Genomic DNA, 27,648 nt, shown 5'->3' with positions numbered 1-27,648 from the left:
CTGGTGGTGCAGCCGGTTAAACTTCCAACTCTTAGTTTTGGCTCAGGTACTGATCTCAGGATCATGAGATCAAGCCCTGCTCCACGCTTACGACTCTCTCTCTCTCCTCTCTGTCCCTCCCTGCATTTGCACTCTCCCCTTCACCTCTCAAATAAATAAATAAATCTTAAAAAAAATAAAAATAAAGGCTACCTCCTGAGTAGGGTATGTATTGAGAAGTGGAATGATTGGCTTAAAGGGTATAGGTATCTTCAACTTCATTGCATTTTTCCAAATTCCTTTCCATAGTGGTTCTACCTTACACCCTTTCTGCATGACAGTTCTCTTTGCTTTACATTTTTTCCTAACACTTGGTATTGTAAGAATATAAAGTTGTTTAGATGATTATATAGTTTTTCTCCATACTGGATTGTGTTATATTATATCAAACAGATTTTCTGATTTTGAAGCAGCCTTTCACTGCTGAGGGAAGTACCTTACTTGAATTTGTTGAATTTGATAAGCTATCATTAAGGATTTTTAACTCTAGGTTAACAAGTGAAATCGGCCTATAATTTTGTTTTCTTGTACTCTACCAGTCTGATTTTGGTATCAAATTACATTAAACTCATAAAGTGAGTGTTTCTTTTTACATTCTCTGAAACAATGTATGTTAGAAAGTGTCTGTTTATGTTACATTTTGTTTGTTTTGAGAGATTACAGTGTTTCGGGGAAAGAACTGACTTTTAATTAACAGCTCAATTTCTTTAAAAAAATTTTTTTTAAAGAATTTATTTATTTATTTGACGGAGAGAACAAGAGAGCACAAGCAGGGGGAGCAGCAGAGGAAGAGGGAGAAGCAGGCTCCCCGCTGAGCAGGGAGCCCAACATGGGGCTTGATCCCAGGATCCTGAGATCATGACCTGAGCTGAAGGCAGATGCTTAACAACTGAGCCACCCAAGTGCCCCAACAACTCAATTTCTTGAATGATTATTTGGTTTTTAAAGATTTTCTATTTTGGCGGACGCAATGGGGAACCTGCTTCTCCTTCTCCCTCTGCCCTCCCTCCCCCACTCATGCTCACTCTCTCAAAATAAATAAATAAAATCTTTTTAAAAAAGATTTTCTATGTTTTAAGACTTTTCCCCCTTAAAACATTATCTATTTAATATTATTTCTCAAATTGTTACTGTAAAGTCACTATATTGTTTTTGTATAATTTCTTGTCACTATCTTTATTTTTTTAAAGATTTTATTTATTTATTTGAGAGAGAGAGAATGAGAGATAGAGAACATGAGAGGGAAGAGGGTCAGAGGGAGAAGCAGACTCCCCGCTGAGCAGAGAGCCCGATGCGGGACTCGATCTAGGGACTCCAGGATCATGACCTGAGCCGAAGGCAGTCACTCAACCAACTGAGCCACCCAGGCACCCTGTCACTATCTTTAAATTTACTATATTTCTAGTTTGATTTGGGTGACTGACCTAGTTTCATTCAGATAACATGAACTGATGAAAAATCTGAATTATAAGATGTTATAAATGCAATTCATTTCCATGTATAAATTCAAACTAGGCTGACAAATTTCTGCTTCAACATAGGTTCCAGTGTTAATGACTACCTGCAGCTAGGCTGGGGTATGAGAATAAGCATCTGAATCACAGAATTTTCTGATTAAAATGTTTTTAAAAGTTTATCCTGTCCAACTTTCCACTCAGTTCAGAATTCTCTCCTCAATATCCTACGCTAATGGTAGTATTCACCTCAAATGAGAGGCACATGGTGATGGTTTACAGTCTTCACCTACCAACGTTTCCTTTAAGTACTCCTTTACTCTGTTCATTTGCTTACCAAAATATCACTGCAGTTAAGAGTTAAGAGCTAGTTAGTTAAGAGCTTAACTTCAGTGCAGCCCAAATCTGAATAGATTTTATGTGTATACCCAAGAGATAGAGATGTATGCAAGGACACAAGGAGAGAGTGAATCTGACCAGTCAGCATAAGAATTACACATGCCTAGACCATACTCGTTAACTACCTCCCCCCTTCCCCCAAACACACACAGGGAAGGAAAAGAAGAGCAGACCTCAAGTACATTCCTCAGGTAACTTGCAGATGGCTTCAGAAGGAGACCTGAAGGAAAGTTTAGGAGAGTGAAAAAATGTTTATGAAATGTGCAAGGTGGATTGAAAGCATTATCAGAGTGAGGTGGGAGGCAGGGAGGGGAGCGGCAGGAGATGAGGCCAGAAAGAAGAAAGTGGACCCCGGGAGACTGTGAAAACCTTGTCAGTCCAAAGCCTAGGAATGCCATGGTCCGATGTTTCATTTGCAAATCTCCCTCCAGAAAGGGTGCTGCGGACTGGCAGTGGGCACATGGAGACTGAACAAGCGAGCATCTTAGTGAAGCTTCCTGTGGTATCCAAGCTGTAACAAGTAACAAGTAACCTCTGAAGCCTTAGAGTTAAGGTGTCCTTAGGCGAGAATCTAAATACTAGCTTTTTTTCACTTTTTCAATATTTGTATTAGGTATAACCCAGTAAAAACTGAATGAATTATTTTAGACCAAGGAGAGAGGATAGCTTAATTAAAGAAAAGTCAGATACCCCAAAATACAGAAGGAACCATTAAGTTGGAGTTACGCTGGGGAATGTAAATGGGGTGAAATGAGTAGTGTTTACTTTTCCGCCTATCTGGTTCTATCCTGTCATTTGTTGAAATCCGTGAGCATACATTACATTTTTAAAATAAAAATAGTTAATAAATTAAAGCAAGGCATTTTTATTCATTTGAAGCCCATATGTTGTTAACTGGGTGTCAAAGTTATAGGAGGTGACTCATTTTTAAGAGCAGTTTGCAAACAAGGGGCAAATATCCTTAAAGATCCTGTTCTTTAAAACATAAATATCACCCTTTGTAATACAGCAAAGGCAAGTTAATTTCTATTCCAAAATGAGTTATCAAAATTCAGATTCATTGGGTTAAAAATTGGTTAATTTATGGCAAGGAAAATGGATGATATATTGTTGGTTTCCTTCAAGTCATTCTAGAAACAGAAACTAGACTTATTTAGTCCTTCAGTTGTACGGAAAAATATTTTATAAGTTGTCACAAAGCAAGAGTGACAACAAAAATCCCCAGCAGCAATGATAATTGGATCCTCCCAGGAGAGCAACGGCAGACAAGTACATCAAGGCTTCCCACATATCCCTTTGACATCTGAATAGAGGTGAATTTTGTTAAAATAAAGATCAAAGTATTTATTTGGTGAGGAAATGAGCTCATTAATGATCAAAGCTTAATGGATATTGAAGAAAATAGAAAAAGGCATTCTTATACCTTTAAGATCTGGTCTGGGTAGGAAGGGTTCAGGTTAGTTGTTGTGTGCATGAACTATACGTTTTTTGTTTTTGTTTTTTTTAAAGGTAGTGGTGAAGGTACTACCTTCTGTCCAAGTTGATTCCTCCATCACTGAAGCCAAACTACAGTAGTTTTGCCCAAATTTGGCAATTTGAAGTGCTGAAAATATTGTAGAAAAGCACGGAATCTTAAAATCTTACTAGCTGCCATTTACTTCGTGACCCTGAACAGCCATCAACCTTCATTCCCTTATTAACTTTAAGGGACAGGAAAGGGATTATGTAAATGGAAACTTTGAAAAGCATTGTGTGGACTATAAAACACTACACAGGTAAGAAGTATAAAGGACTACAATGATTTAGACAATTCAGAGAAAAAATGTAGTGTGAACCTTTTATTTTGACAAAACAAACTTTACAAATTATACACTCTATAAACTCCCAAAGTTTCACTCATTTAAAAAATAAGAGACGAGGCATCCTGGACTCCCAAGATTTCAGTCATGAATAAAATAGTACCAGATTTTCAAGTTATATAAACTAGCTGCATTTTACATACCATAAAAGGGTAGAGAATTGTGACCAAACACTCACTAGTTTCAAGTGTATCTATAAGAAACACATGGATATACTTGGGTTGTCTACCCTACACAGTTTCATATCAACAAACATCTAAGTAATTGACATATATATTTCCATTAATGGCAGAAACAACTCCACAAAAACAAATTACACAGATCATTTGCTTTTAATAATCTCAATTTGGAAAATGAAAAATAAGAGGAATATAGAGTTTAAGTAGCTGAAAATGCTATACTTATTGCACACAAGCACATAATGACAAGGAATGCTAGAAGTAGTTCCCCTCAGGAATGATTTTTGAAAATTTAGAGTTTATTGTTAAAGTTAAAATCTTTACTGTGAAAAGCAGGTTAAATGAAGTATTGACGCAATCTCTAAAGATCCAGTAAATTATAGATTTTGTGCAATTCGTTACGAATATATACGTTTCGAGATTAATACTGACTTTAATAGAACATTTAGATGGCTCTGAAGTATATACTTTTTATTTATTTATTTTTTTTATTTTTTTTTAAAGATTTTATTTATTTATTTATTTGAGAGAGAGAGAGAAACAGCATGAGAGGGGAGAGGGTCAGAGGGAGAAGCAGGGTCCCCGCTGAGCCGGGAGCCCGATGTGGGACTCGATCCCAGGACCCCAGGATCATGACCTGAGCCGAAGGCAGTTGCTTAACCAACTGAGCCACCCAGGCGCCCAGTATATACTTTTTATAGTTCACTTTAGCTTTATATGTCAATGAAATGTAGGATTCCGGGGCACCTGGGTGGCTCAGTTGTTAAGCCCCTCCCTTCGGCTCAGGTCATGGTTCCAGGGTCCTGGGTTGGAGCCCACATTAGGTTCCCTGCTCTGCAGGAAGCCTGCTTCTCCCTCTCCCGCTCCCCCTGCTTGTGTTCCTTCTCTCGCTGTGTCTCTCTCTGTCAAATAAATAAATAAAATCTTTAAAAAAAAAAAAAGAAATGTCAGATTCCTCGGTGGGAAGTTATATAGCTTGCTCTGCACTAGATACAGGTAATGTGTATATGATTCCAAACAAATGACTGCTTTTCACCCTCAAGGAACCTCTATTTACATAAAATTAGACTGTTTTTACCCATATGTATGGATAAAAGTGCTTCTCAAATGTACCTAGACCACTTCCATAATCCTAAAAAAAAAAAAAGGCACACAAATGGATAATAGCTTATATATTTTATGTGAATATTTTTGATATGTCTTTAAACAAATTCAATTGCTATCTAGAAAGGCTGACAAACTTAGTACAAATTTCTCTGACTTGGGAAAGTAAAGATCTAAGAACTCTCTTGAGTCTCCAGTTCTGCGCCATTTATATACCTGTTCATTCACATTTATACACATCTTATATACCTCTATGGGCTGCAGGTACTTACACTTCAGCAGTTAGGAGACCAAAAAGACTAAGGGAGAAGGACTTGTTAGAATTAGTCTCCCACAAAGTTGTTTTGAATATTGTTACAAATTGATTTAATATGCTTGTGAGTTAAATTTTATATTATATAGATGTTTACCCTAACAAATTTTAATGAAATGTGATTAAGAACTACACTTAACTCTGTAATCTTAATGAAAAGTATTTTTCACTTATATACAAAAGAATTCAATAGCCAGCAGCATTTAAATAAATAGCCCCATCTCTTCTCTTTTCCCTTTTATAAAGTGCTATTTTTAACTGGGTAGATTTACTATCCAGCTTTTCAATAACTTCACTGTACATCTCTAACAAATTCAAGGAAACATTGGAAAATTGAAAGTCTTTAGTATTATAAACATTTGCAAACATTGCTACAAAGCACAGACTATGAGCACAGACTATGAGTGTACTTTATTAGTAAAATAAAAAGTATACCTTATGTGAGAATCATTGATTTAATAATTACTTCACAGAAGCATAGGCTCACTAACATTTATGCCAATTTTTGCTAGTCGTCTAAATCAGAAACAGATTCTGTAGGCAATTCACATCTAAGTACCACCAAATAGGGTCATGTCAAATAGAACCAACGGTTATATGATCCCTAGAATTAAAACTCTGGCAAATTTACTTATAATAACAAAACAAATTAGTGAGAATCAGAGCCAAAGGCAATGTTTTACTTAAAAGTACCATAGATTAAGTGTTCTCTTTAAATAAAAATGTGTAGTTATTAATAATGTACCTTAGCACTGACTGCAGTGATACTAGGGATAGTTAAGAGGAAACCACACTACAGATTACCTCAAAAATGAATGTTGCCTATTTCTTTAGTTCAGTGATTAAAGTTGAAATTGCTTTTTAAAAAATAGTTGAGCACTACTTACAATACAAACAAGTTACCATTTTTATTCACATTATTCTCTAAATAGTATTGTCGCTTTTCAACTTTGACCTGACTTTGAGTAGTATTTTAAAAGGTAAATGCAATTAGTAAAAAACAAAAAACCAGAGCAGTATGTAATTTTGTTCACACTTACAATTTCATTACAACTTGCATTTCTTGTTGCTCTTGTAAGAGTAACCACTTTTAAAAACAGAAACATAAAAGTGCAATATTCCTTATTTTGCATGGCATCCAGTAATGGTAAAATCAAAGGAACCCTCAATCATCAATTCTGTACACGCAATTTAAATACATTTCCAGTCCTCAGAAACAGGGACTCCAGGGCAAAGGGGTGGCATAGGGAAAAGAGGCCTAGGGCACGGTTTGATGAAAAAAATCACTGGGAAACCTACTTCACACAGAATGCTAGGGGGAATTCCTCCCACCCATTCCAACTCCCCAAGTAAGAATGTAGAATTTAGCTTCTTTTCTGGTCTCTCTTCCTTGCCTACACTGTGTATTCTATTCCTAAAGACCAATAAACCTAGAATTTTCTAAAAGGAATTATTTTTACCCAAATACATTGGACTTCGGCCTTAGTTTGAATGAGGATGAGTGGCCTTTAAGAGGCCGATCCTCCTCTTCCTCCTCCCCCTCCTCCAGTGGCTGCTCCGGGTCTCTAAAAGAGGGTGTAGTGTGGATGATCTGGGTGCGAAAGCGGATTTTGTTGAGTCTGGGTTTTATTCGTCCGCTAGAGCTGCCAGGGGCCTTGCGACCTGGATCCTTTGCTTTGGCTCCAGCCCATCCCTCAGTCAAGTGGTGGTGGTGGTGGTGGTGGTGGTGATGGTGATGATCCCCTCCATCCTCCAGGGCATGTGACAGTTTGTAGGTGATGAGGTGTGAAGGGAGCACCTTTGAAAGCCTCCAACGCCCACCCCCGCTGCCAGTGGCACTCTCTCCATCGTCCTCGTCCAGGGCTCCCACCAGGTTCTTGATTTCCTCCGCGATGCTCTGACTCAGGTACTGAGAAGCCTTTTTCCCACTGTAGTCCCTGATGTCCACGTCTGCGTCGTAAGCCCCCACCAGCAACTTCACCACCTCCACGTGCCCGTGCATGGCAGCTAAGTGCAGGGCAGTGTAGCCTCCGCTTGTCCTGGCGTTGATGTTCACTGGCAGCTGGTGTTTGTTAGCGAAGTTGACCAGCATGGCCAGGAGCTCCTGCCTGCCGTGCTTGGCGGCCCAGTGCAGGCAGGTGAAGCCGGTGATAAAGTCTCGCTTGGCGAGCAGGCCGGGCTCGCAAGTGAGCAACCCTTCCAGGCTGTCCCACTTGCCGTCAGAGGCTGAGAGCATCCAGGCGTGTTCTAGAGGGTCCAGCGTCACTGAACCCCCGCCGCTGCTCTCCTCCTCTGCCGACGACGAAGCGACTGATGCGCTGTCTGAGTCGCCCCCGCCTTTGCCGCGTACTCCCCCAGAAGAGCTCCCCGGGCTGCTCCCCCCGGGACAGACGCTCCTTTTCAGCTGCGGGGAGCTGCCCATCACAAGGTCCCGGAGGTTCTGGCGGGTAGACCTTGGGGTGGTTACCGCCCCGGGGGAACTGCCCGAGTCCATTTCGCCGCAGCCGTGGGGCGGGGCCGCCAGGTCCTCGCTGGGCCCGGAGACCGGTCCCTGGGGGGAAGGTTGCATGTCTCGCCGCGAGTTTTTCCTCGGGGCACCGCCGCTCAGGGGCGGCCCGTTCCGGCTCTCGCCGGCCGGGCTTGGCTGCCCAAGCGCTGCGGCCGGGGGCTCCCCATCGCTCGGCTCGCAACGCGGACTTGGGGACGCCTCGGGGGACGCTACCTCTGCGCACAGGCCTCTCTCCCGGGTCTCGACCAGGCCGTCGGGCGCCCCAGGGGCGCAGCTGCTGGACTCGGGCTCTGGAGTCACCGAGATACTGGGCAGGTCCCGTAGGGGCACGGCTTCGGACGGTGGGGCCCCCTCCAAGAACCTCTTCTTAAGGTGCACGTACTTAGAGCCGTCGGCAGCGTCGGTGCGCACCGTGGCCACCGCATTGACCAGCTCCTTGAAAAGGGCGCGGGCGCGGGTGCGCTGCTCTGGCTCGCCGCCCAGGGCACCCCTGAAGTGCTGCACCAGTTCGGCTTGCCGGGCCCGACCCCCGCGCTCCGAGAGGAAGCGCAGCACGGCTTCGGGGCTGAGCTCCGCCGGCCCCTCCATCCTTGGCCGCGCTGCTCGGACGGCGGCGGGCGGCTCAACCCGGCCCCATTTCGGCCGGCTTCCAAACGCTGGCTTCTGACCGACGTAGAGTCGAATCGGCTGGCTCCTCACGGTCCGCGCCTGGGTGTCCGCGGCGGGAGACGCCACCACCGCCTTACTGGGGCCGCGCCCCGGGCGAACACGCCCCCGCCGGGCCCGCCCCCGCCGGCTGCACCCCGCCCCCGAGCCCGCCCACTTCCGGTCCCCGCTTTGGCCGCAAGCTCGGCTCCCGCCGGCCGCCGGCGGACACGCCCCCTCCCCGCCCCATGGCCCGCCCACTTCCGGCCTTCGCGGGGGCCCGCAATCAGTGCGCCCGCCCGCTGCTGTCCGCTGGCCGAGGTTTGTTTCCTCGCATTTTCTTCCTCAGGTCCCGAATCTCCTCCAGTCACCCTCCCCCTGCATGGATTTGTTCTATGAGACGTCGAGGGGCACTCCTATGAGAGGCTCGCTTCGCGCGCCGCTCAACGATTTGGCACGGCTAATGGCGCGCGCCCTGCCTGGTGGGGCCTCCGCCCTCCGGCTCTGCGCCCTCGCGTCACTGCGGCCACTAGGCTTGGCTCCTCCCCTTTCCCTGAACACCCCCTCCCCCCATGCTACCCCCTCCCCCAGCGGAGGCTGGTCCCGCCCGTTACACCCGCCTCCGGCCCGCGCCCTGCACGTTCCACCCGTTCCGGCCCCCCCTTTGCTCCCTTCGTGGTCCGGTCGCTCGCTCGGGGGCCTGGGCTGAGACCCCCGCTTCACTGGGACCCCCGCCTTCGCTCAACTCTCGCTCGGGACCATGACCTCTGAGGTGGCGCGGCACCTGGTGAGTCCCGGTCGACCCCTCAAGCCCCCTCCGCTGCTCAGCGCTGCCCCCTCCCCCAAGGGCCCAGCTCCCAGGACCCCCGCCCCGCTTTTCTCGGGGTCCCAGCGTAATTTCCTTAGCCCGGGGCTCAGGGCCCGCAGCCCAGTCCCGGCCGCGTCCAGTTCAGGCGGCGACTGTGAGCCGCGCCCCTCCCCAGCCCTTACTGCCCACTCTCCGGGCTCCCGCGGCCGGCTGTTCCGACCCGGCTGGGGATAGGGGGATTCTCTTTCTCCTGCTGCAGCGGAGGAGACGTCCGGCGTGGCTTTACCTCGCCCCCAGAAGCTGGGCCCAGGTCGGACCCCCACAGCTCGCCGAGAGCGCGGTGCTGGAGTGGCTGGAAGTTTTTTCATTGCTTCCCTGTCTCGCCAGAAGTTAAATCTGAAACAGTGATTGTGGGTCCATCATTTTTATAACGGTTTTGGACGCACAGAGCAGATTAATGCAATAGTAGTGTAATATTTTACGGTTGTACACTCTTCCCTGACTATACTCACTGGAGCCCACCTTCCTTGGACTTTCAAGAAGCTCCCTCTTTTTACCAACTGTGTGCTTGTCCAAGTTGTCCTCCATTAGGATTTGAGCTTTTTTTTTTCTTTGCCTTGGCACCCTTGAATATTAAAAGAATGTATATTTTGTTCAATGATTTGTTCAATGTTTTATACTTTTAAAATCACTTAAATATTTACCCAATTTGATGGTAAGCCAGTGGTTCTCAAGGTGTGGTCACAATTATTTTCATAACAATACCAAGCAGTTATTTGCCCTTTTCACCCTCTTTCTAAGTGCGCATTGAGTTTTCCAGAGACTTCATGAGGTGGGATGACCTCACCATTCTGAGGGCTAATGTGTGTACTTGTCTTTTTAAAAAAATTCTCTTTTAATTTGTAATGCTGTAAATATTGTTTGTAATCCAGGTAAGTGAAAGCTCTTTGGGGGCCTGAGACCAAAATGTTTGGGAACTACTGGTCTAAGCAATCTCCTAAATTAGTTTAGATAGTTGGAACAGAGTTCAGATTGTAGCCATAGAGGTAAGGTGATGTGTGGAAGTTATACAGCGTTTCTTTGATAGAGCCTGGATAAGGACTTTTCTCCCTGATACAGCCCAGGTCTCTTTCCACTTTATCACCTGTTTAGAGAAATCTGTTTTTCTGTCTGAACTGTGTTACAGTTGCTTGGTGTGCGTATGTAGGTGAGGAAAATGTGTTTTATAAACTCTGATTCAGAGTAATCGTCAGAATTAAACTTGGGCTAAAGAGAGCACTTCATTTAATTGGTGTTGGATTTCTTGTCAATTGCTGTACTTATTTTGCAATAATGCTACCTTTATTTTCTAATTTAACTTTTTATTTTGAGGTAATTGAGAATTCAGATGTAGTTCTGCAGTTGGTAAATAATAGAGATCCCCTGTACCCTTTATCCAGTTTTCTTCAATAATAACATCTTGCAAAACTGCAGTACAAGACCACAACCAGGACATTGCTATTGATAACTGTGAAGATAAAGAACCTTCCATCACCACAGGATCCCTCAGGTTGTCCATTTATACCACATCCACTTCATTTCTACCCCACTTCCTCCTTAACCCCTGACAACCACTAATCTGTTTTTCATTTCTATAATTTTTTCATTTTAACACTGTTATATAACGGAATCACATAGTATGTAACCTTTTGGGATTGGATTTTTTTCATGGAGCAAAATTCTCTGGAGATTTCGTCCAGGTGCTTGCATGTGTCATTAGTTTGCTCCTTTTAATTGCTGAGTGGTATTCCATGGTATGGATGTATCACACTTTGTCTGAAGGACACTTAGTTGTTTCCATTGTTGGGCTACTATGAATAATGTTGCTGTAAACATTCCAGTACAGTAACATGTCATGTAACATAAGTCTTCATTTCTCTGGGATAAATGCCCAGGAGTATAGTTGCTGGTTCCCATGGCAGTTGCATGTTTAGTTTTTTTGTTTTGTTTTTTAAAAGATTTTATTTATTTATTTATTTGTCAGAGAGAGAGAAAAAGAGAGAGCAGGGGGAGCGGCAGAGGGAGAAGCAGACTCCCGGCTGAGCAAGGAGCCTGATGCGGGACACCATCCGAGGACCCTGGGATCATGACCTAAGCTGAAGGCAGATGCTTAACCGGCTGAGCCACCCGGGTGTCCCGCATGTTTAATTTTGATGAAAAACTGTTAAAATTGTTTTCCAGAGTTTCTACACCATTTTACATTCTTACCAGCAATGTATGTGGGGTCAGTCTCCCCGAATCCTCATCAGCATTTAGTGTTCCTATTTTTTATTTAGACATTTTGATAGATATGTATGTATGTATGACAGGTATGTGGTTTTAATTTGCATTTCCGTAATGGTTAATGATGTTTACCATCTTTTCATGGGCTTATTTGTCATCTGCATATTCTCTTCAGTGAAATGTCTCTTCATTTCTTATTTTTTATTATGTTCAGTTAGCCAACATATAGTACATCATTAGTTTTTAAAAAATTTTTTTGTTATGTTAATCATCATACATCATCAGTTTTTGATGGTAGTGTTCCATGATTCATTGTTTGTGCATAACACCCAGTGCTCCACACAGAATGTGCCCTCTTTAATACCCATCACCAGGCTAACCCATCCCCCCAACCCCCTCCCCTCTAGAAACCTCAGTTTGTTTTTCAGAGTCCATCGTACATCATTAGTTTTTGATGTAGTGTTCAGTGATTCATTAGTTGCATATAATACCTAGTGCTTATCACAACACGTGTCTCTTCATTTCTTTAGCCCGTTTGCTAATTGGATTTTTTTACTGTTGATTTTAGAGGGTTTTTTTTTCTTTTTTAAAAATATGTCTGGTGGCAGTCCTTTCTTGATACGTAGTTTGCAAATGTTTTCTCTCAGTCTGTTTTTTTTTTCGTGTCCTCTTAAAAGACTCCTTTGCACAGCAAAAGTTTTTAATTTGAATGAAATCTGTTTTAACAGTTTTTCCTCCAATGGATTATACTTTTGGTGTTAAGTCTTAGAATTCTTTGCCTAACCTTAGATCCCAAACATTTTCTCATTTTTTTTCTAAAAGTTTTATAGTTTATTATTTTACATTAAGCCCATGACCCGTTTATTTTTTTTTAAAGGTTTTATTTATTTATTTTAGGGAGAGAGTGTGAACGGAGGAAAGGGCAGAGGGAGAGGGAAAGAGAGAATCTCAAGCAGACTCCCTGCTGAGGGTGGAGCCCCGCTGCAGGGCTCCATCTCATGACCTGAGCTGAAAACAAGAGTCAAACTCTTAACTAACTGAGCCACCCAGGAGCCCCAAGCCCCTGACCCGTTTTGAGTTAGTTTTTGTATAAGGTGTAAGGCTTAGATCAAGTGTCATTTTTTGGCTTATGGATGCTCCAACACCATTTGTTAAAAATGCTGTCTATCCTCTATTGAATTGTTTTTGCACTTTGTCAAAAAGCAGTTGAGTATATTTGTGTGGATCTATTTGTGGATCCCTATTAGCACACAGTCTTGATTCTTGTAGCTGTGTAAGTCTTGAAATAGAGTGGACTGGTATTTCTCACTTTATTCTTATTTTTCTTTTTTTTTAAGATTTTTTATTTATTTTATTTATTTAAAAGAGAGACAGAGATAGCAAGAGAGAGCACAGGTGGGGAGAGGAGGGAGAAGCCGGAGAAGCAGGCTCGCCACCAAGCAGGGAACCCAACATGGGATTCGATCCCATGACCTGAGCTGAAGGCAGATGCTTAACTGACTGAGCCACCCAGGTGCCCTTGTTCTTATTTTTTCAAAAATTATTTGGTTATTCTAGTTCCTTTGCTTTTCATTATAAATTTTAGAATAGTCTTGTCTCTATCTACAAAGAATTTTGCTAAGATTTTAATAGGGATTACATTAAATCTGTATCAGTTTAGGGAGAATTGAAATCTCTAGTATGTTGAGTCTTCCAACTTACAGACGTGGTGTCTCTCCCCATTTCTTTATATTTTCTTTCATTTCTTTCATCAGTATTACGTAGTTTTCAGCATACAAGTCTTGCATGTTAGATTTATACCCGGTTTCATTTTTTTAAGCAATTGTAAATTATATTTTTAATTTTATCATCCACATATTCATGTTAACATATAGAAATACAGTTGATATTTATATATTTATCTTGTGTCCTTTGACCTTGCTGAATTCATTTATTCTTGAAGTTGGGATTCCTAGTAGATTCCTTGGGATGGTCTTCGTAGAAAATCGTGTCATTTGCACATAGAGACAGTTTTATTTCTTTCTTTCCAATCTGTTTGCCTTTTCTTGCTGCCTTATTTGTGCTGTTTAGGACTTGAAGCATTATTTGAATAAGAGTGGTAAGAATAGATGTTCTTGGGCGCCTGGGTGGCTCAGTTGGTTAAGCGACTGCCTTCGGCTCAGGTCATGATCCTGGAGTCCTGGGATCGAGTCCCACATCGGGCTTCCTGCTCAGCAGGGAGTCTGCTTCTCCCTCTGACCCTCTTCCCTCTCGTGCTTTCTATCTCTCATTCTCTCTCTCTCTCAAATAAATAAATAAAATCTTAAAAAAAAAAAGAATAGATGTTCTTGCTTTGTTTGTGATGTTGAGGGGAGAGCATTCAGTCTTTCATCACAGAGGCAGATTTTTTTGTAGATGTTCTGTCAATTCATGGGGGATATTGGCTTGTAGGTTTTTTGTATTGTCTTGGTCTGGTATCAGAGTAATTATAGCTTCATAACATTAATTGGGAAGTGTTCCCTCCTTTTCTTTTTCTAGAAGAGAGTGTGTAGAATTGGTGTTAATTCTTTTTTAAATGTTTGATAGCCTTCTTCAGTGAAACCATCTGGGCCTGGAGGTTTCTTTTTTAGAGTTTTAAAATTCCAGATTTAATTTCCTTAATAGTTATGTGGCTATTAATATTATTTCTTATTGGATGAATTGTGGTAATGGGTTGCTTGGTGATCCATTCCTTCCCAGTTGTTAAATTTATGTGTATAGAGTTGTATTCCCTTTATTATCGTTTTGATGTCTTCAGGGTCTGTAATGATGTTCCCTGTAACATTCCTCATAGGGTTAATTTGTGTCTTCTTCCTTTCTTGGTCCATTTTGCTAGAAGTTTGTCAATTTCATCTTTTCAAAGAACCAGCTTTAGTTCATTGATTTTTTTTCTGTATTGTTTTCATATTTAAATATAATTTATGATCTTACCTTTATTTATTTATTTTTTGCTTGTTCTCAGTTTCTTTTGCTCTTCTTTTTCTCAGTTTTTGAGGGTAGACCCTAGATCACTGATTTGAGACTTTTCCTCCTTTCTAATAAATATATGGACTTGGTGGTGTAAATTTCCCTCACAACATGGCTTTAGCTGTGTCCCACAAATTTGGGTGTGTTGTATTTTAATTTTCATTTTACCTTTATTTTTTAAAGAGCTATGTTAAATCTCAGTTGATAGTCAGGTTTTCAGACTTTTTTTTTTTTTTTTAAGAGAAGAGAACATCAAGACTTAGGGAAGTTTCATATTTTGCTCAAGGAATTACAGCTGGTGATGGTGAGATCTGCTCTTGGCCATATTGTTTCTGCCACTGTCTCCAGCATGTCCCTTATTAGTAATTGCATAAGTGTTATGATTCAAGAGATCTTGACTGTATAGTTATTTATTGCTGACTACAATAGTAGATCTTGAAATAACGTTGACTGCCTTTTCCTTTCTCCTGAGAAAAGCACTTGGAATTTCCTGCTTTTCCAGATTATCCTTACCAAAAGTTTTAAATGGTGTCTGAATTTTTCAACTTTTATCTGCATTTGTGATTTCTTCTTTCAGCTGTAATGCTTCTGAGCTCTTTTATGTTTCTTTTTTAGTTATCCTTCAGTGAAGAGAATGTATCTTAGAGGATTTCCTCATTTGTTTTATTTTCTATTTCGAAGTTGTGATTCTTAATTTTCTACTTTCATGTCCTGGAATTAATTACCACCTCAGTGCCTTGTGTATTTCCATTTCTCCATCTGGAGAAACATCCTTTTTTCCCACTGATCCAGATCCTATAATCATTATAGGATAATGAAAGACCAGGTTCCTGTCCCACCTTCTCTGAAGCTTTCCCAGAGAATCCTAATCTTGACAATCTGTCATACTGCTCATTTGCCACTTAGTTATATGCTACTTTGTAGTACCTCCTAACTTATGTTTTGTATTGTTACTTAACTTTTTGCATCAATTAAGTTTTAATGAGCCTTGCATTTCCCCCCTCTATTAAATGATCTTTCTTCAGGAAGAGCAACCTTTAATACTCTTTGTATCCTTCATAGCCATGATTATATATTGTTGAGGACAGATGTTGATTATTCTTTATATGGAAAATAAGTTCACCTTGAATCATTTTATTCTTGTTGAATGTTAAATGCAGAAATTATAAATTCTTACAGGCAGCCAGGAGCTAGTTCTTGGTCTACATTTATGCTTTCATGAAGCTCCACCTTCCACCAGCCTGAACACAGATAATGTCATACCTTTTAGGCATTCCCAGACCGGTTTTGATCCTAACAAAGTCCCAGACTACCTATTTGTATTGGTATGTACGTATGTATATATATATGTATATATTTAATTTAGTGTGTGGGAGAAGAGGAAGGACAGTACTTTTAAAATTTTATATTTTACTACAGAATAGATTTCCTCTCTTCAGGAATACGTATCAACCCCCATTTTTAACCGTACTAAGTCTGATTTTCTCTGCTTAAGATATTAAGTACTCCTAATACAAAATACCTGATTTTCAAAGCTCTCTCAATGAGAACTTTGATTTTACACTTTCTTCTCATATCCGGAAGGAAGTTTGATGCTTTATTTCAAAAATTTATTTAACACCTTGTAATATTTGTATCTACTACTGATTTGAAGATCACTGAAATAGGAATCACATTTCTTATAGTCTCAGTAACATAAATAAAAGATGAAAAACTCATTTTAAATACCTTAAAAATAAATATCATTTTGTAGACTGGGACATAGCACTTAGACTTTGTTAGTATTACTTTTAGTAAATATGCGTATTTTGTTCCAATATTCTTCCCATCTTTGAAATTTTGTCTTTGGCAGTTACACTAATTTGAAATTAACTGCTTTCTTTGTATTTCTCAGCAAGTCTTGAGATTTTTCACTGAGGATTTAGCTGAAACAGTTCATTCCAGAACATGACATTTTGAAGGTGAATTTTGTTTGCCAACCTTATGTATTTTGGCACCCCCTTTTCCTTGTTTACTTTGCTTAAATAATGCCGCATCAACTGTACAGGTTTCCCTTTGGCTACCTACAAACCTTATTATCATAGATGAATGAAGGTGTGTGATTACAGTTTTACCTAGTTAGAAAAGTCTTGAGTCCTGGATTTTCTGCAACAGTGCCAGTTATCTTTCTAAGTACCATGATCCCTTTAGACCTTGTGTTTGGAGAAACATGGTTACCATATTCTCTCAGTAATAACCATGAATTGACTACATTGGGAAGTCTAGAATTTTCAGATTCCTTTCAGTCTGTTTTTTCAGACACTAGACAGTTTTAAATTATGGAGTAAATAAATTGTTAGGGCAAATTTTTTTTTTTTTTTTTTAAGATTTTATTTATTTTTTTGAGAGACAGAGAGAGAGAGAATGAGAGATAGAGAGCACGAGAGGGAAGAGGGTCAGAGGGAGAAGCAGACTCCCCACTGAGCGGGGAGCCCGATGCGGGACTCGATCCCGGGACTCCAGGATCATGACCTGAGCCGAAGGCAGTCGCTTAACCAACTGAGCCACCCAGGCGCCCTGTTAGGGCAAATTTTAAAAAAATGAACCGGGTATTGAGACTAGAAAGGAAGGTAAAGTCAAACAGCATGTGAAAGATTTTTGAAATTCACCCTTGGGGATATATAAACTGAGGAGAATGACCCTAGGCTTTAGAATTTCACTCCCACTTCTTTCTGTTACAAGGGAAGATGCTTGGAGACTCAAGTGAGAGAAAGTGGTAGTTTCTCTGATAAGAATAGGGGAGAGCTAAGGCTATAGAGTCTCTGTTAGAGGAGAGGGATAAAGATACACCCTCTCAGCCATGTTCCATTTAAGGCTGTCCCACATCTTTTTCCATTTAAAGAATCCTACATTCTCTGATGTCTAGGCCTGAGACAACTGACAGAAAAGTATACAGCAGTGTAGTGGAGCTTGCATAGTAATCATTTCGTTAACAAAAGTTGTGCTCCAAAATCCTTATGACCAGAAGTAGAAATTATATAGGAGGCCTAGGGTTATTTGCTGGGATGTCAGACCAGAGTAATATATTAAATTGAAATATAAACTAAAATGATGCTGTATGTTGAACAAAGTAATATATACATAGGAAGAAGAAGGGGCTATGGTTAGGGGAAAGGAGAAGAGACAGTTGTGTTTGAGATTTGGGTGTGGGGTGAGACCAGGATGACCCAGCCCTGCAGGTCCTTGCCAGGTATGATGGGTGCCCCAGCCCCTTCAAGCTAGTTTTAAGCAGCCTAGTGTCACATGACCAAGGGCTTTACCAAAGGGAAGATGGGAGAATCGTCAGACATCTCTGATCTCCTTTCCCCTCTCCTCTTAAGAACCAGGTCAAGTTTATCCTACTTTCTGTGTGGGCTATGCTTATAGAGACACTAAGGAGTCCTGTTGTTCTGGCTAGCCTTATATGTGTAGAAAGATATTTTGTGAGTCATCTGTATGCTTTTTTTTTTTTTTAAAGATTTTATTTATTTTTTGACAGAGAGAGAGGGAACACAAGCAGGGGGAGCGGGAGACGGAGAAGCAGGCTTCCCACTAAGCAGGGAGCCCGATGTGGGGCTTGGTCCCAGGACCCTGGGATCATGACCTGAGCCGAAGGCAGACGCTTAATGACTGAGCCACCCAGGCACCCTTGTATGCTGTTTTTTCCATACGCAAATATAAGTTGTGCACAGCAATATTTTGCCTAGTTGTATGTATACTCTATAGCTGGAACATTACTTTGAGCTGTGGATTAAGCCAGAATCGCTCGAATGATTTTTGAAAATCAAAAGATGTCTTTGTTATAAAGGAGTTTTGTTTTAAGAGGTATTGTTAACTAGGGTGGTCCTGTATATGTGGATGAGAAATTGTCCTCTTTGACAAATTCATAGCTAGTACTGCTCAGTATGCAGAGCAGTGAGTCAGGGCTTCAAAAACAAAGACATTGAATTATCCCCTACCTCCAGTATGATCTTCAGCATTTTCCCATTTATACTGCATGAAATCCACCTACTAAAAAGTCTTTTCTTCTCTTGTGAAAGTATAGCTACCTCTGGGAAGTCAGTGGGTAAGTATAGCTAGCTCTGGAAAGTCAGTGGGTCACTTTGCTAACACCTAGTGAGGTCTCGGGAATCCAGAAAGGGAATCCATTAGGAGTGAATACAGTTTTGATTTAGGGCCAGATTGGGGCAAGAGACTGGAGTGGGAAAGACAGCATGGGAGAGTGCTGCAAAAGCAAGGTGGGAAAAGACAAAATGGCAAACATGTCCTGTGTCAAGGTTTACCTACAGTAGTAGTTCTCAACCTTTTATTTTCGTTATTGCCCCTTAAGGTGAAAAATTAAATTTAAATCAAATTTTGTTAATAGATTTAATTAATCTTTTAAAATTAATCTAATTAATTGAATAACTTTAAGTTCTCCCTGATAAGAGGAATTCAATACCAAAGAATAATTCTTTTAGGTAGGTTGGGCTTAGGAGGGTTACAAACCATTGACTTTGGGGTTTTTCATGCCCCAAGGACTGATTTCCACCACCTTTCTGTGGGTTAGGTAATATCTCCATTACAAACGCATGACCTAGAGTTGGTCTTTCTAGGAAGAGGGCAGCAAATATGCTTTCTTCCTAGTTAGCTGCTGGATTTGAAAACTTAGTCTCAGACTGTAAATTGTTTGTATATCATAGGTAAATAAATAAGGCATTTGTGAACCTACTCAGGACCTGAACTCCATTTATAATATTGTTTCTGTGGAAACTGTATTCTAAATTCAAGAAGCTTATTACTAAAATGAACTTTTGGAAAATACAACCTATTTGTAAGATTATGATTTGTACTAGTTTTAAGTTATATAGTGAAGACTTTGCAAAAGTTCAATATTGAGCTAGAGAAGAGATGGCCATAGAAGAACTGGCTGGATATTTTAGGTAGGAAGAAGATTCAGTATCTCAGACTCAGTCTGTATATTCAATCTTAAAATAGCATGAGATGCCTTTTAATTGTATTTACTAATCATGAAAAAATTCCCTTTAAATTTTTTTAGGTATAGTTGTAACAAACTAAAGGGAACTTTAGCCATTACTTTCAACTTCTTTGGACATATTTTTACTTCTTTTAGTGGTCTAATCTCTAAAGATCTTTGCAAACATTAAAGTATTCAAGATATGTTTTTACATTTTTTTCCCTAAAGATTTATTTATTTATTTGCCAGAGAGAGAGAGAGAGAGCATGAGCAGGAGGGGCAGAGGGAGAGAGAATCTCAAGCACACTCTGTGCTGAGCGTGGAGCCCAACTGGGCTCAGGCCTGGATCCCATGACCCTGAGATCATGACCTGAGCAGAAACCAAGAGTCGAATGCTTAACCGACTGAGCCACCCAGGTGCCCCTTAAGATATATTTTTATATGGATTTCTCCTTTGCTGCTTTGAGTATATCCTCCGGGATAATTGAATGCCACCAAATGCTAAGGTGCTTTCAGTGTGACAGGTACTTAGGTTGTATTATCACATTTATCCTCCTAACCCCAGGAACTCAATACTGTTATTCCATTTTGGGAGGATGAGGGTTAACTTTCTTAAATTTTACTGAGAAATCTTTTTTTTTTTTTTAAGATTTTATTTACTCACTTGAGAGAGAGGCAGAGTGAGAGAGAGAGAACACAAGTGGGGTGAGGGGCAGAGGGTAGCAGGGAGCCCTATGCAAGGCTCAATCCCAGGACTCCAGGATCATGACCTGAGCCAAAGGCAGACACCCAACTGACTGAGCCACCCAGGCGCCCCCAGAGAAATCTTGTTTTGTTCATGTTGTCATTGTACCTCCTTGTCCCAGACCCTCATACAGGGCTTTGGCAGTTACTTTGTCCTCCAGCAGTTTGCATCTGTTGCCACCATAAGCAGTTAATTCTAACAGCCTTCTTAAGCCATACGTTTATACTGATGTCATGTTAACTCCTCTACTGTGACATGGACCATTGAGATCATTTCTAGGGCTCTCTCTTTTGGGAGAAGATAGGCTGCTTGTCATATAGTAACAGAGATTCTATTGTATAGAAAAATATAATTTACAGTTTCCACATAATTCTGAGAGCCAAAAGAACCTAATGCTGAATTGTAATTTGAACAATTGGAGAAAATATTTTAATCTCCTTTTGCCTTTGCTTATTTTGGTGTATATTTACTTTTTTATTGCTGCTTACAAATACGTTGTCTTAATTAGTTTAGATAATTAGTTTATCCTCAGATATTTTAAGTTTTGTTAGCTACTGCTTTCCTGTGTATTGATTACTTATGTTTAGTTAGAAAATTTTGTTATAGCTTCATGAGTTAAGTTTTTTTGTTGAGATATAATATATGTGTAGTGAAATTTACTCTTTGTGTAACCACAACCATAACCAAAGATATAGAACAGTTCTATCACTGTCCAACCCCCTATTCCTTTGTGCTTCTTTGTAGTCTTCCTCCTAATCTCTGACAATCACTGATCAGTTTTCTGCCCCAATTGTTTTGCCTTTACCAGAGTGTCCTATGTATGGAATTACCATAGCTTTTGAGCTGGCTTCTTTCACTGAATGTAATACTTCTGAGATTTGTCCCTGTTGTTGCATGTTCCTTTTTATTGCTGAATATGAGCCCATTGTATGGATGTGTCACAATTGAGTTTGTTCATTCTTTCTCCATTTGAGGAACATTTGGGCTGTTTCCAGTTTTAACAGTTTTGAATGAAGTTACCAGTTACTTCACATACAGGTTTTTATATGAAAATAATTTTTCATTTCATCTGGGTTGATATCTAGGAGTAAGATTGCTGAGTGGAATCGTGTTTATTTAATTTAAGAAACTGTCAAACTGTTTTCCAAAATGTTTGTACCAATTTGTATTTCCATCAATACTGACTGAGAGCCCTTGTTGCTCTGCATCTTTACTGGTGTCAATTTTTTAAAAAGTCATTTTGATAGGTATGTAGTGATATCTCGTGATTTATTTGGCTTTACCTAATGACTGATGATGTTGAGCATCTTGTCATGTGCTTATTTGCCATCCCTATATTCTTGGTGAAGTGTGTGTTCAAAACTTTTCCCATTTTTTAAGTTAAGTTATTGTGTAATTATTGAGTTGTACAAGTTTTAAATATATATGTATTTCTCATATAAGTCCTTTATGAGATAAATGACTTACAAATGTGTTGTCAAAGTATGTGTCTTGTGTTTTCATTCTCTTAACAGTGTGTTTTGAAGAGCAGAAGTTTTTTAGTTTGTTAGGTTCAATTTATCATTTTTTCTTTATGGATCATGCTTTTGGTGTTGTAGCTAAGAAATTTTTGTCTAACCTAAAGGCCACAAAGTTTTAGGTCTACAATCTATTTTGAGCTAATTTTTGTATATAGTACAAGGTTCCTTTTTTTTTTTTTTTTTTGCATATGGGAGTCCAATTGTTTCAGCACCATTTTTTAAAAAGACTTTCCTTTCTCCATTGAACTGTATTTGCGCCTTATTGGAAATCTACCCCTCTCCCCCTTTGTGCTTTGACTGCTCTGGATCACATCACTCTCTTCCCTTCATAACACTGACCGCACTCTGCTTTCCTCTTTAACTGCCTTCTCTTCACTAAGCTCCTTGAAAGAAGGAACTTTTATATGGAATTGAGGATGGAAAGGGTATCCAGGCAGAGGGAATGACAGTTGCAAAGGGTCTACCTGTGGTGGGGTGGGGCTTTGGCATGTCTGAAAACATGCCCAAAGTGGGGGCATCAAGAACAAGATGAAGCTGGAGAGAGAGAGATAGCCGGTGGTCAAATCCTGTAGGTCCTTAGAGAGCCATGGTACCAAAGGAGAGTATGGCCCAGGGCAAAAGGATTGCCCTACAGAGGGAACAGGGCATCATCACAGCATGATATTCCTCTTTGTCAGTATAGATGAAAGAAGAATAATAAAAATTTTCACTTACTGCTTGTGTCATGTTCCACAGTTCCCTAGAGAGTTCAGCCCACTGCTTTTCTTAGGTTAAGATGGATTAAGCCTTCCTTATGTATTTGTTAATTTAGTCAGAATATAGTAATATTTTACCAATTTTACATGTGACCAAACTTCCCAGAAGGGATTTGTGGGAGCTTTGTTTCAAGGCTTACTGTCATTAATGGACACCCCTTGTAGTATGGAACCTATTATCATAGCATATGCTTTATGCCTGTCTTCCCTTAACTGGAATGGAAACTTCCTGATGGCCAGGACTTTTTTCTATTTTGTACCTGTACCTAGGACAGTTCCTCGAACATAGTAGTCACTCAATATATACCTGTTGAATAAATGCATTTTTATAGATATTTGAAAAATACTTATTTCTTTTTTTCTTTTAGTCTTTGTTAAATTCACTTAAGTGAAGGGGCGCCTGGGTGGTTCAGTCGTTAAGTGTCTGTCTTCGACTCAGGTCGTGATCCTGGGGTCTTGGGATTGAGCCCCGAATCGGGCTCCCTGCTCAGCAGGAAGCCTTCTTCTCCCTCTCCCACTCCCCCTGCTTATGTTCCCTCTCTCGCTGCCTCTCTCTCTGTCAAATAAATAAATAAAATCTTAAAAAAAAACACACTTAAGTGATAATATTAATGGATATCAAGAAAAAAAAACTCAGACTCCGTATATGCTTGTTCATATACGTAAATAACTTGTAACCATGGTGTCAATACAGTCTTAAATTCTTATTTTGCCACTTAATATCACATCATATCATTTCTCTTAATTTTCGTAATTATTGCTTCCAACTTTTGTAATAATATTGTCCGTAGTCAATATTTCAATGTAGACTTTTATGCAACTTTTCCCTTTTTTTTAAACATTTCTTTTTCTGACTTATAAAAATGGAAACTACCTTCTAAACTGCAGCCTGTTAGTAGTAATACAGTATTAACTATGTTCAGTCTAAAAAGTAAGCCTGACTGGCTAAGTGACTTTGGCTAAGTTTTTAGTGCTCTAAAATGTAGAACTACCAATATGGATGAATTCCAGTCTTAGAGAATCAGTGGAAACTTCAAGAGAAATGGGAATTACCACTGTATTTTTAATAATCATGTAAAAATTACCCTAGATTAATTATATACTTGACTAAAGATTTGGGTGATTAGACTCTCTCTGAGGGATCCAGAGTGCCCATGAGAACCTTAAACTCAGTATTTCTAAAATTTCATCAAACCTCTGCTGATTTGTCTCATTTTCTTTCCTGCCTCACAGTAGTATCTACCAAATTACCTTAGGTCAAGACACTTGAAGGTGGGCAGGGCTTCACTCTAAGGCAGAGTGGATGTCCAGCCCCCTGTTGCCTTGTCCAGGCTCACCTTTTGTGTCCTCCTTGCACTTAACCTTAAGCCTCCTTAGGCTTAAATGATAATGAGCTTACTGCTGTTTTCCAACCCTTCCAACTGCTGTTTTCCAACCATTCCAAGTATACTTGCATGTTTGCACACATCAGTTCCTCTACTTTCTTTTCCCATTTGCTAGGAATATTTGTATTTCTTTCAAGTCTTTGCTCAAGCCTTTTCTTGGCAGTGTCTTCTCTGACCATGCAGGGTTCATTATACCCTTGAGCTACTGTTGTGTCCTGTCCATGAGTTGAAAGACTGTTTTCTCACTGTACTAAAATTTAAATTGCAGGGATATTTGACTTACTCATTTTTGATCCTCAATGCCTGGCGTTTGTTACTCTGTCCTGGAAATGGAAGGCCTTTTAGTAAGTATTGTGTGTATTTGTGGAACAAATAAAAAGCAGTTGTGTATTGATAGTCTTCACACTGATTCCTCAGTATTCTTTTTTCCGCAGGTATTCCTTGTCAATTTTAAGTCTTTTTAATGAGTTTCTTCTGCCTTCCCCCCTTTTTCAGCTCCTTTTCCCATTTGCTTTTTCTGGGTTAAATAAATGACTTAAAATTTGATTGGCTTTTTTATCACCTAGTCTGCATGGAACATACTCTCTCTCCCAGGAATTCAAGCTGTCTACTTTTCATTTAAATAAGCCTTGAGATATAGTTCCAAGAAGTCTTTTCACATCAACTAGCAGTTTTGTTGTGCCTTTCCTTACTTCCCTTTGTCTGAGCGTGCAGTTTCCATGACTCATTCTTCATTCTCCAACACATCACATACTTTTTCCTCATTGCTTGCTCATAGGTATGCAGTCATAAAATTGAGTTGAAAGAGACCTTAGAAGATCATTATTTTTGCTTCCCACTCAGTGCAGGAATTGGCTCTACTGTTTGCCTAGTTGATGACTATGTCACTGTTTGACTCCCCCCACGGGTGGGGGGCCAGTAGCTGAATCCTTCCACTCTTGCTAGGCAGCCCTAGTCCTTCAGTAATTTCTCCTCACTGTGTCAGATTGGCCTCTCTAGTCCATTCATGCAATTCTAATTTTTCCCTGGGGATTCGTTTCCCTAAAACAGACTATGGATGTTTGAATATACTTTGCTGTCCCTTTATGGAGAAGTAGGCTAAGGATGTTGGGAAAAAGATTGCCTTGACTCACACAGTGCTAGAAAGTAATTTTTAGAAGGCTTAAAAACTTATGTGTAAGACATGAAACCCTAAAAGAACTTGGAAAAAATTTAGATGCATTTTTTTAAGCTTCAGGGTGTGAAAAGATTTTTTAATCTTTACATTTATGGAAGAAACCATAAAGGAAAGGATTGATAGATTAGGCTCTATGAAAATTGAAAAGGTCAGTGACAGATCAGGAGAAGATATTTGTAATACACATGACAAGCACAGAATTATATCCAACAGCTTTTGTAAATAAGAGGAGCAAAAAAGGGATACCCTGATAGAGCAAGTGGGGGAAAACATGAACTGACGACTGATGAAAATATGCTGAAAAAAATGTTCAAAATACTGGACATCAAATTAAGATGTCACTGTTTGCCTATCAAATTGACAAACACTTAAAAAGTGTTACTATCCTGTATTGATGACTACATAATGAAATGAACATACAAATTTTGTTTTTTGGGTTTTTTTTTTGAACATACTAAATGTGAGCAGGTGTAGCCTTTTTGAGGGGCAGTTTGGCAATATGTTCATACCTTTGACCAGTAATTATATTCTAGGAATTTATCATGAGGAAATTATCAAATGTACGAAATGATTGATGCTTATACAGGTATGTCCCTTTGGATCCTCCAGGAAGCAGATGCTGAAGTTAGGAGTGTTAGAGGTAGATTGGGGGTAGGAGGTAGGGAGGTGAGGTAATGCCTATGAAAGAGAAGGGGAGAGGAAGCCGGACTGGAAAGGAAAAACCTTCAGGCTCTGGTGCAGTTGCAGATAGCTGTGATAAGAAGCTGGGAAGCTAGAACCTGGTGGAGAGAGCCTCAGAAGCCATGCAGGTCTGGCAGTCTGGCCAACCCAGTAGAAAGCTCTCTGACAGACTGTTAGGGCTGCCCACCTAGCACAGAAGGGGCCAGGCCCTGACACCCTCATTGTGTTCTGGCCTGGGCTAGGGGCTGCCAGGGAGGAATGGTCTCTGGTGGAATACTGTGCAGATCCTGAAGGCTCCACAGCTGGAGGCTGTCAGCCAGCTTCATTCTTTGTAATCGAAGGGCAAGTTCTTGCTAGACGGGAGATCTAAGTAGTGTACCACAAGAGGGATGTTCGTTGTAGTGTTATTAAAAAATGGCACAATTAGAAATGGTATTTTTCCCTATAATAAACATAATATACTCCCATTTCTAAAGGGAGGAAAGTAATTTTAAAATAAATTGCATTTATTATTTTAAGAAGCCTTCTATTACTGTAAGCTTTTGTTAAGCTTGATACCCCTATTACATGAACCACTCTCAAGAATTTCCATGTCCTGATCTTTTGAGGCTGAATATTAGACTTTGTAGTTATCCTCTAATTTTTATATTTATTGGACATGATGGTAACATTGAGGTGATATTTTGATGGGACTTTGACTGCCCTGGGGGAGATCCAGGCAGGACACAGGAGGCTGCTGTGTTGCTTTGCCTTACACTATCCAGTCTTACTGGTTTCAGTTGAATTCTTTTTTTCCCTGGGTTGTAATTAGCATCCACTTCTAGAATCAGGTAATGTTATTACTTGTTTTTAGTAAAAGTTTAGATCAACACTCTTTATTTTAAAGTTTCCTTAACCTGAAGAGTTAATAAAATAATTTTAAATAATGAGTTTGTGGAATCTTTCAAAGTTTTATTTTAAGCCAAAGAACTCTGTCCTCTTGAAACCCATAAAATAGACCCAGGTAATTATTTTGACCACTCTCTGCTTTTCATTCTCTTACTTTTTTTTTTTTTTCCCTCTTAACTCTAGGGGACAGCAGGGAACAATTTGAAAACTTTGGTTCTATTTCTTGGATTAATTTTATAAAGAAAAAAATTGTGGGACAGTAAAGTTAAAATGAAGCTATGGTAAAGCCAAGTCACATTTCTGTCTCTCTAAGGCTCATTGTTATACCTAGAGAGAGGGGCAGTTTCAAGAATGTTTACAAGTAAGGAAACTTCTTATCTGAGGTCCTATTGTGAAAGAATCACCAAATGTTTTCCATAATTGGCTGATAGGAAAAAGGCCATCTACTGTATGTCTCCCAAAGGACCCCAGAACAAAATGTGTGCCACCAATGTTGTATTTCCCATACTCCCCAAACTGAAATTGTGTAGAAAGTAGGGCACCCATCTCTTCCTCCAGCTACCCCAAAATGTTATGGCACTTTTTTCTGTGATTCATTATATATTACAACTTAAAAAAAAGTGTGTTAGAGTTTGCCAGGAGTTAAAGGTACTGTATTTTTCCCCCTGTAGGTGGTGTGTGTATAGATTTAAATATATATATGTTTGTGTATGATATATATATATTTAAAATAAAGTAAAAACCTTAGAAAAAGCAAACAGTAATCAAGTGTGGGTGGTGATTTTGTTAGTCTTCCTTGGAATGAGATTGATCAATGACTTTGTGTTTCTCTGAGGTAAGTTCTTAAGATTAAGGGCTCTGTGGGACCCCAGTACCCAGCACAGTGATTTACACATAGTAAGTGATCATTGATATTGCAGACTGGAATTCCACTTCCAAAGTTTTTTTTTTTTTAAATTTAGGGTT

General features: G+C 40.1%; 2 protein-coding genes across 4 annotated transcripts in view; one reads left to right on the top strand and one right to left on the bottom strand.

Annotated features, from left to right (window-relative positions):
* Positions 1 to 6,803: 6,803 nt before the first annotated feature.
* SOWAHC (sosondowah ankyrin repeat domain family member C) lies at positions 6,804 to 8,444 on the bottom strand. 2 transcript variants are annotated; one of them, XM_088026230.1, is made up of 2 exons: positions 8,165 to 8,444; positions 6,804 to 8,071 (listed from the first exon to the last, which is right to left on the bottom strand). In XM_088026230.1, the coding sequence occupies exons 1-2, from the start codon at positions 8,442 to 8,444 to the stop codon at positions 6,804 to 6,806; spliced, it is 1,548 nt and encodes a 515-aa protein (XP_087882356.1). The 2 variants fall into 2 exon arrangements, with proteins under 2 accessions (XP_087882356.1, XP_027951586.1); XM_028095785.1 differs by having other exon boundaries at positions 6,804 to 8,444.
* Positions 8,445 to 9,163: 719 nt separating this feature from the next.
* Positions 9,164 to 27,648, top strand: part of SEPTIN10 (septin 10) — a 57,981-nt gene continuing 39,496 nt past the window's right edge. For both annotated transcript variants that reach the window (XM_028095787.2, XM_088026229.1), the window contains exon 1: positions 9,164 to 9,288. In XM_028095787.2, the coding sequence (XP_027951588.1) occupies positions 9,262 to 9,288 (27 nt within the window). In that variant the 5' untranslated portion in view covers positions 9,164 to 9,261. The remainder of the gene's footprint in view (positions 9,289 to 27,648) is intronic.

The sequence above is a fragment of the Eumetopias jubatus genome, unplaced genomic scaffold (genome assembly GCF_037043125.1).
Source record: "Eumetopias jubatus isolate StellerSeaLion01/CBP00866 unplaced genomic scaffold, mEumJub1_p1.0 scaffold_9, whole genome shotgun sequence".
Classification (NCBI taxonomy): Eukaryota; Metazoa; Chordata; class Mammalia; order Carnivora; family Otariidae; genus Eumetopias; species Eumetopias jubatus.
The sequence above is the reverse complement of the archived record's forward strand: the minus strand, read 5'-3'. Positions and strand labels throughout refer to the sequence as shown.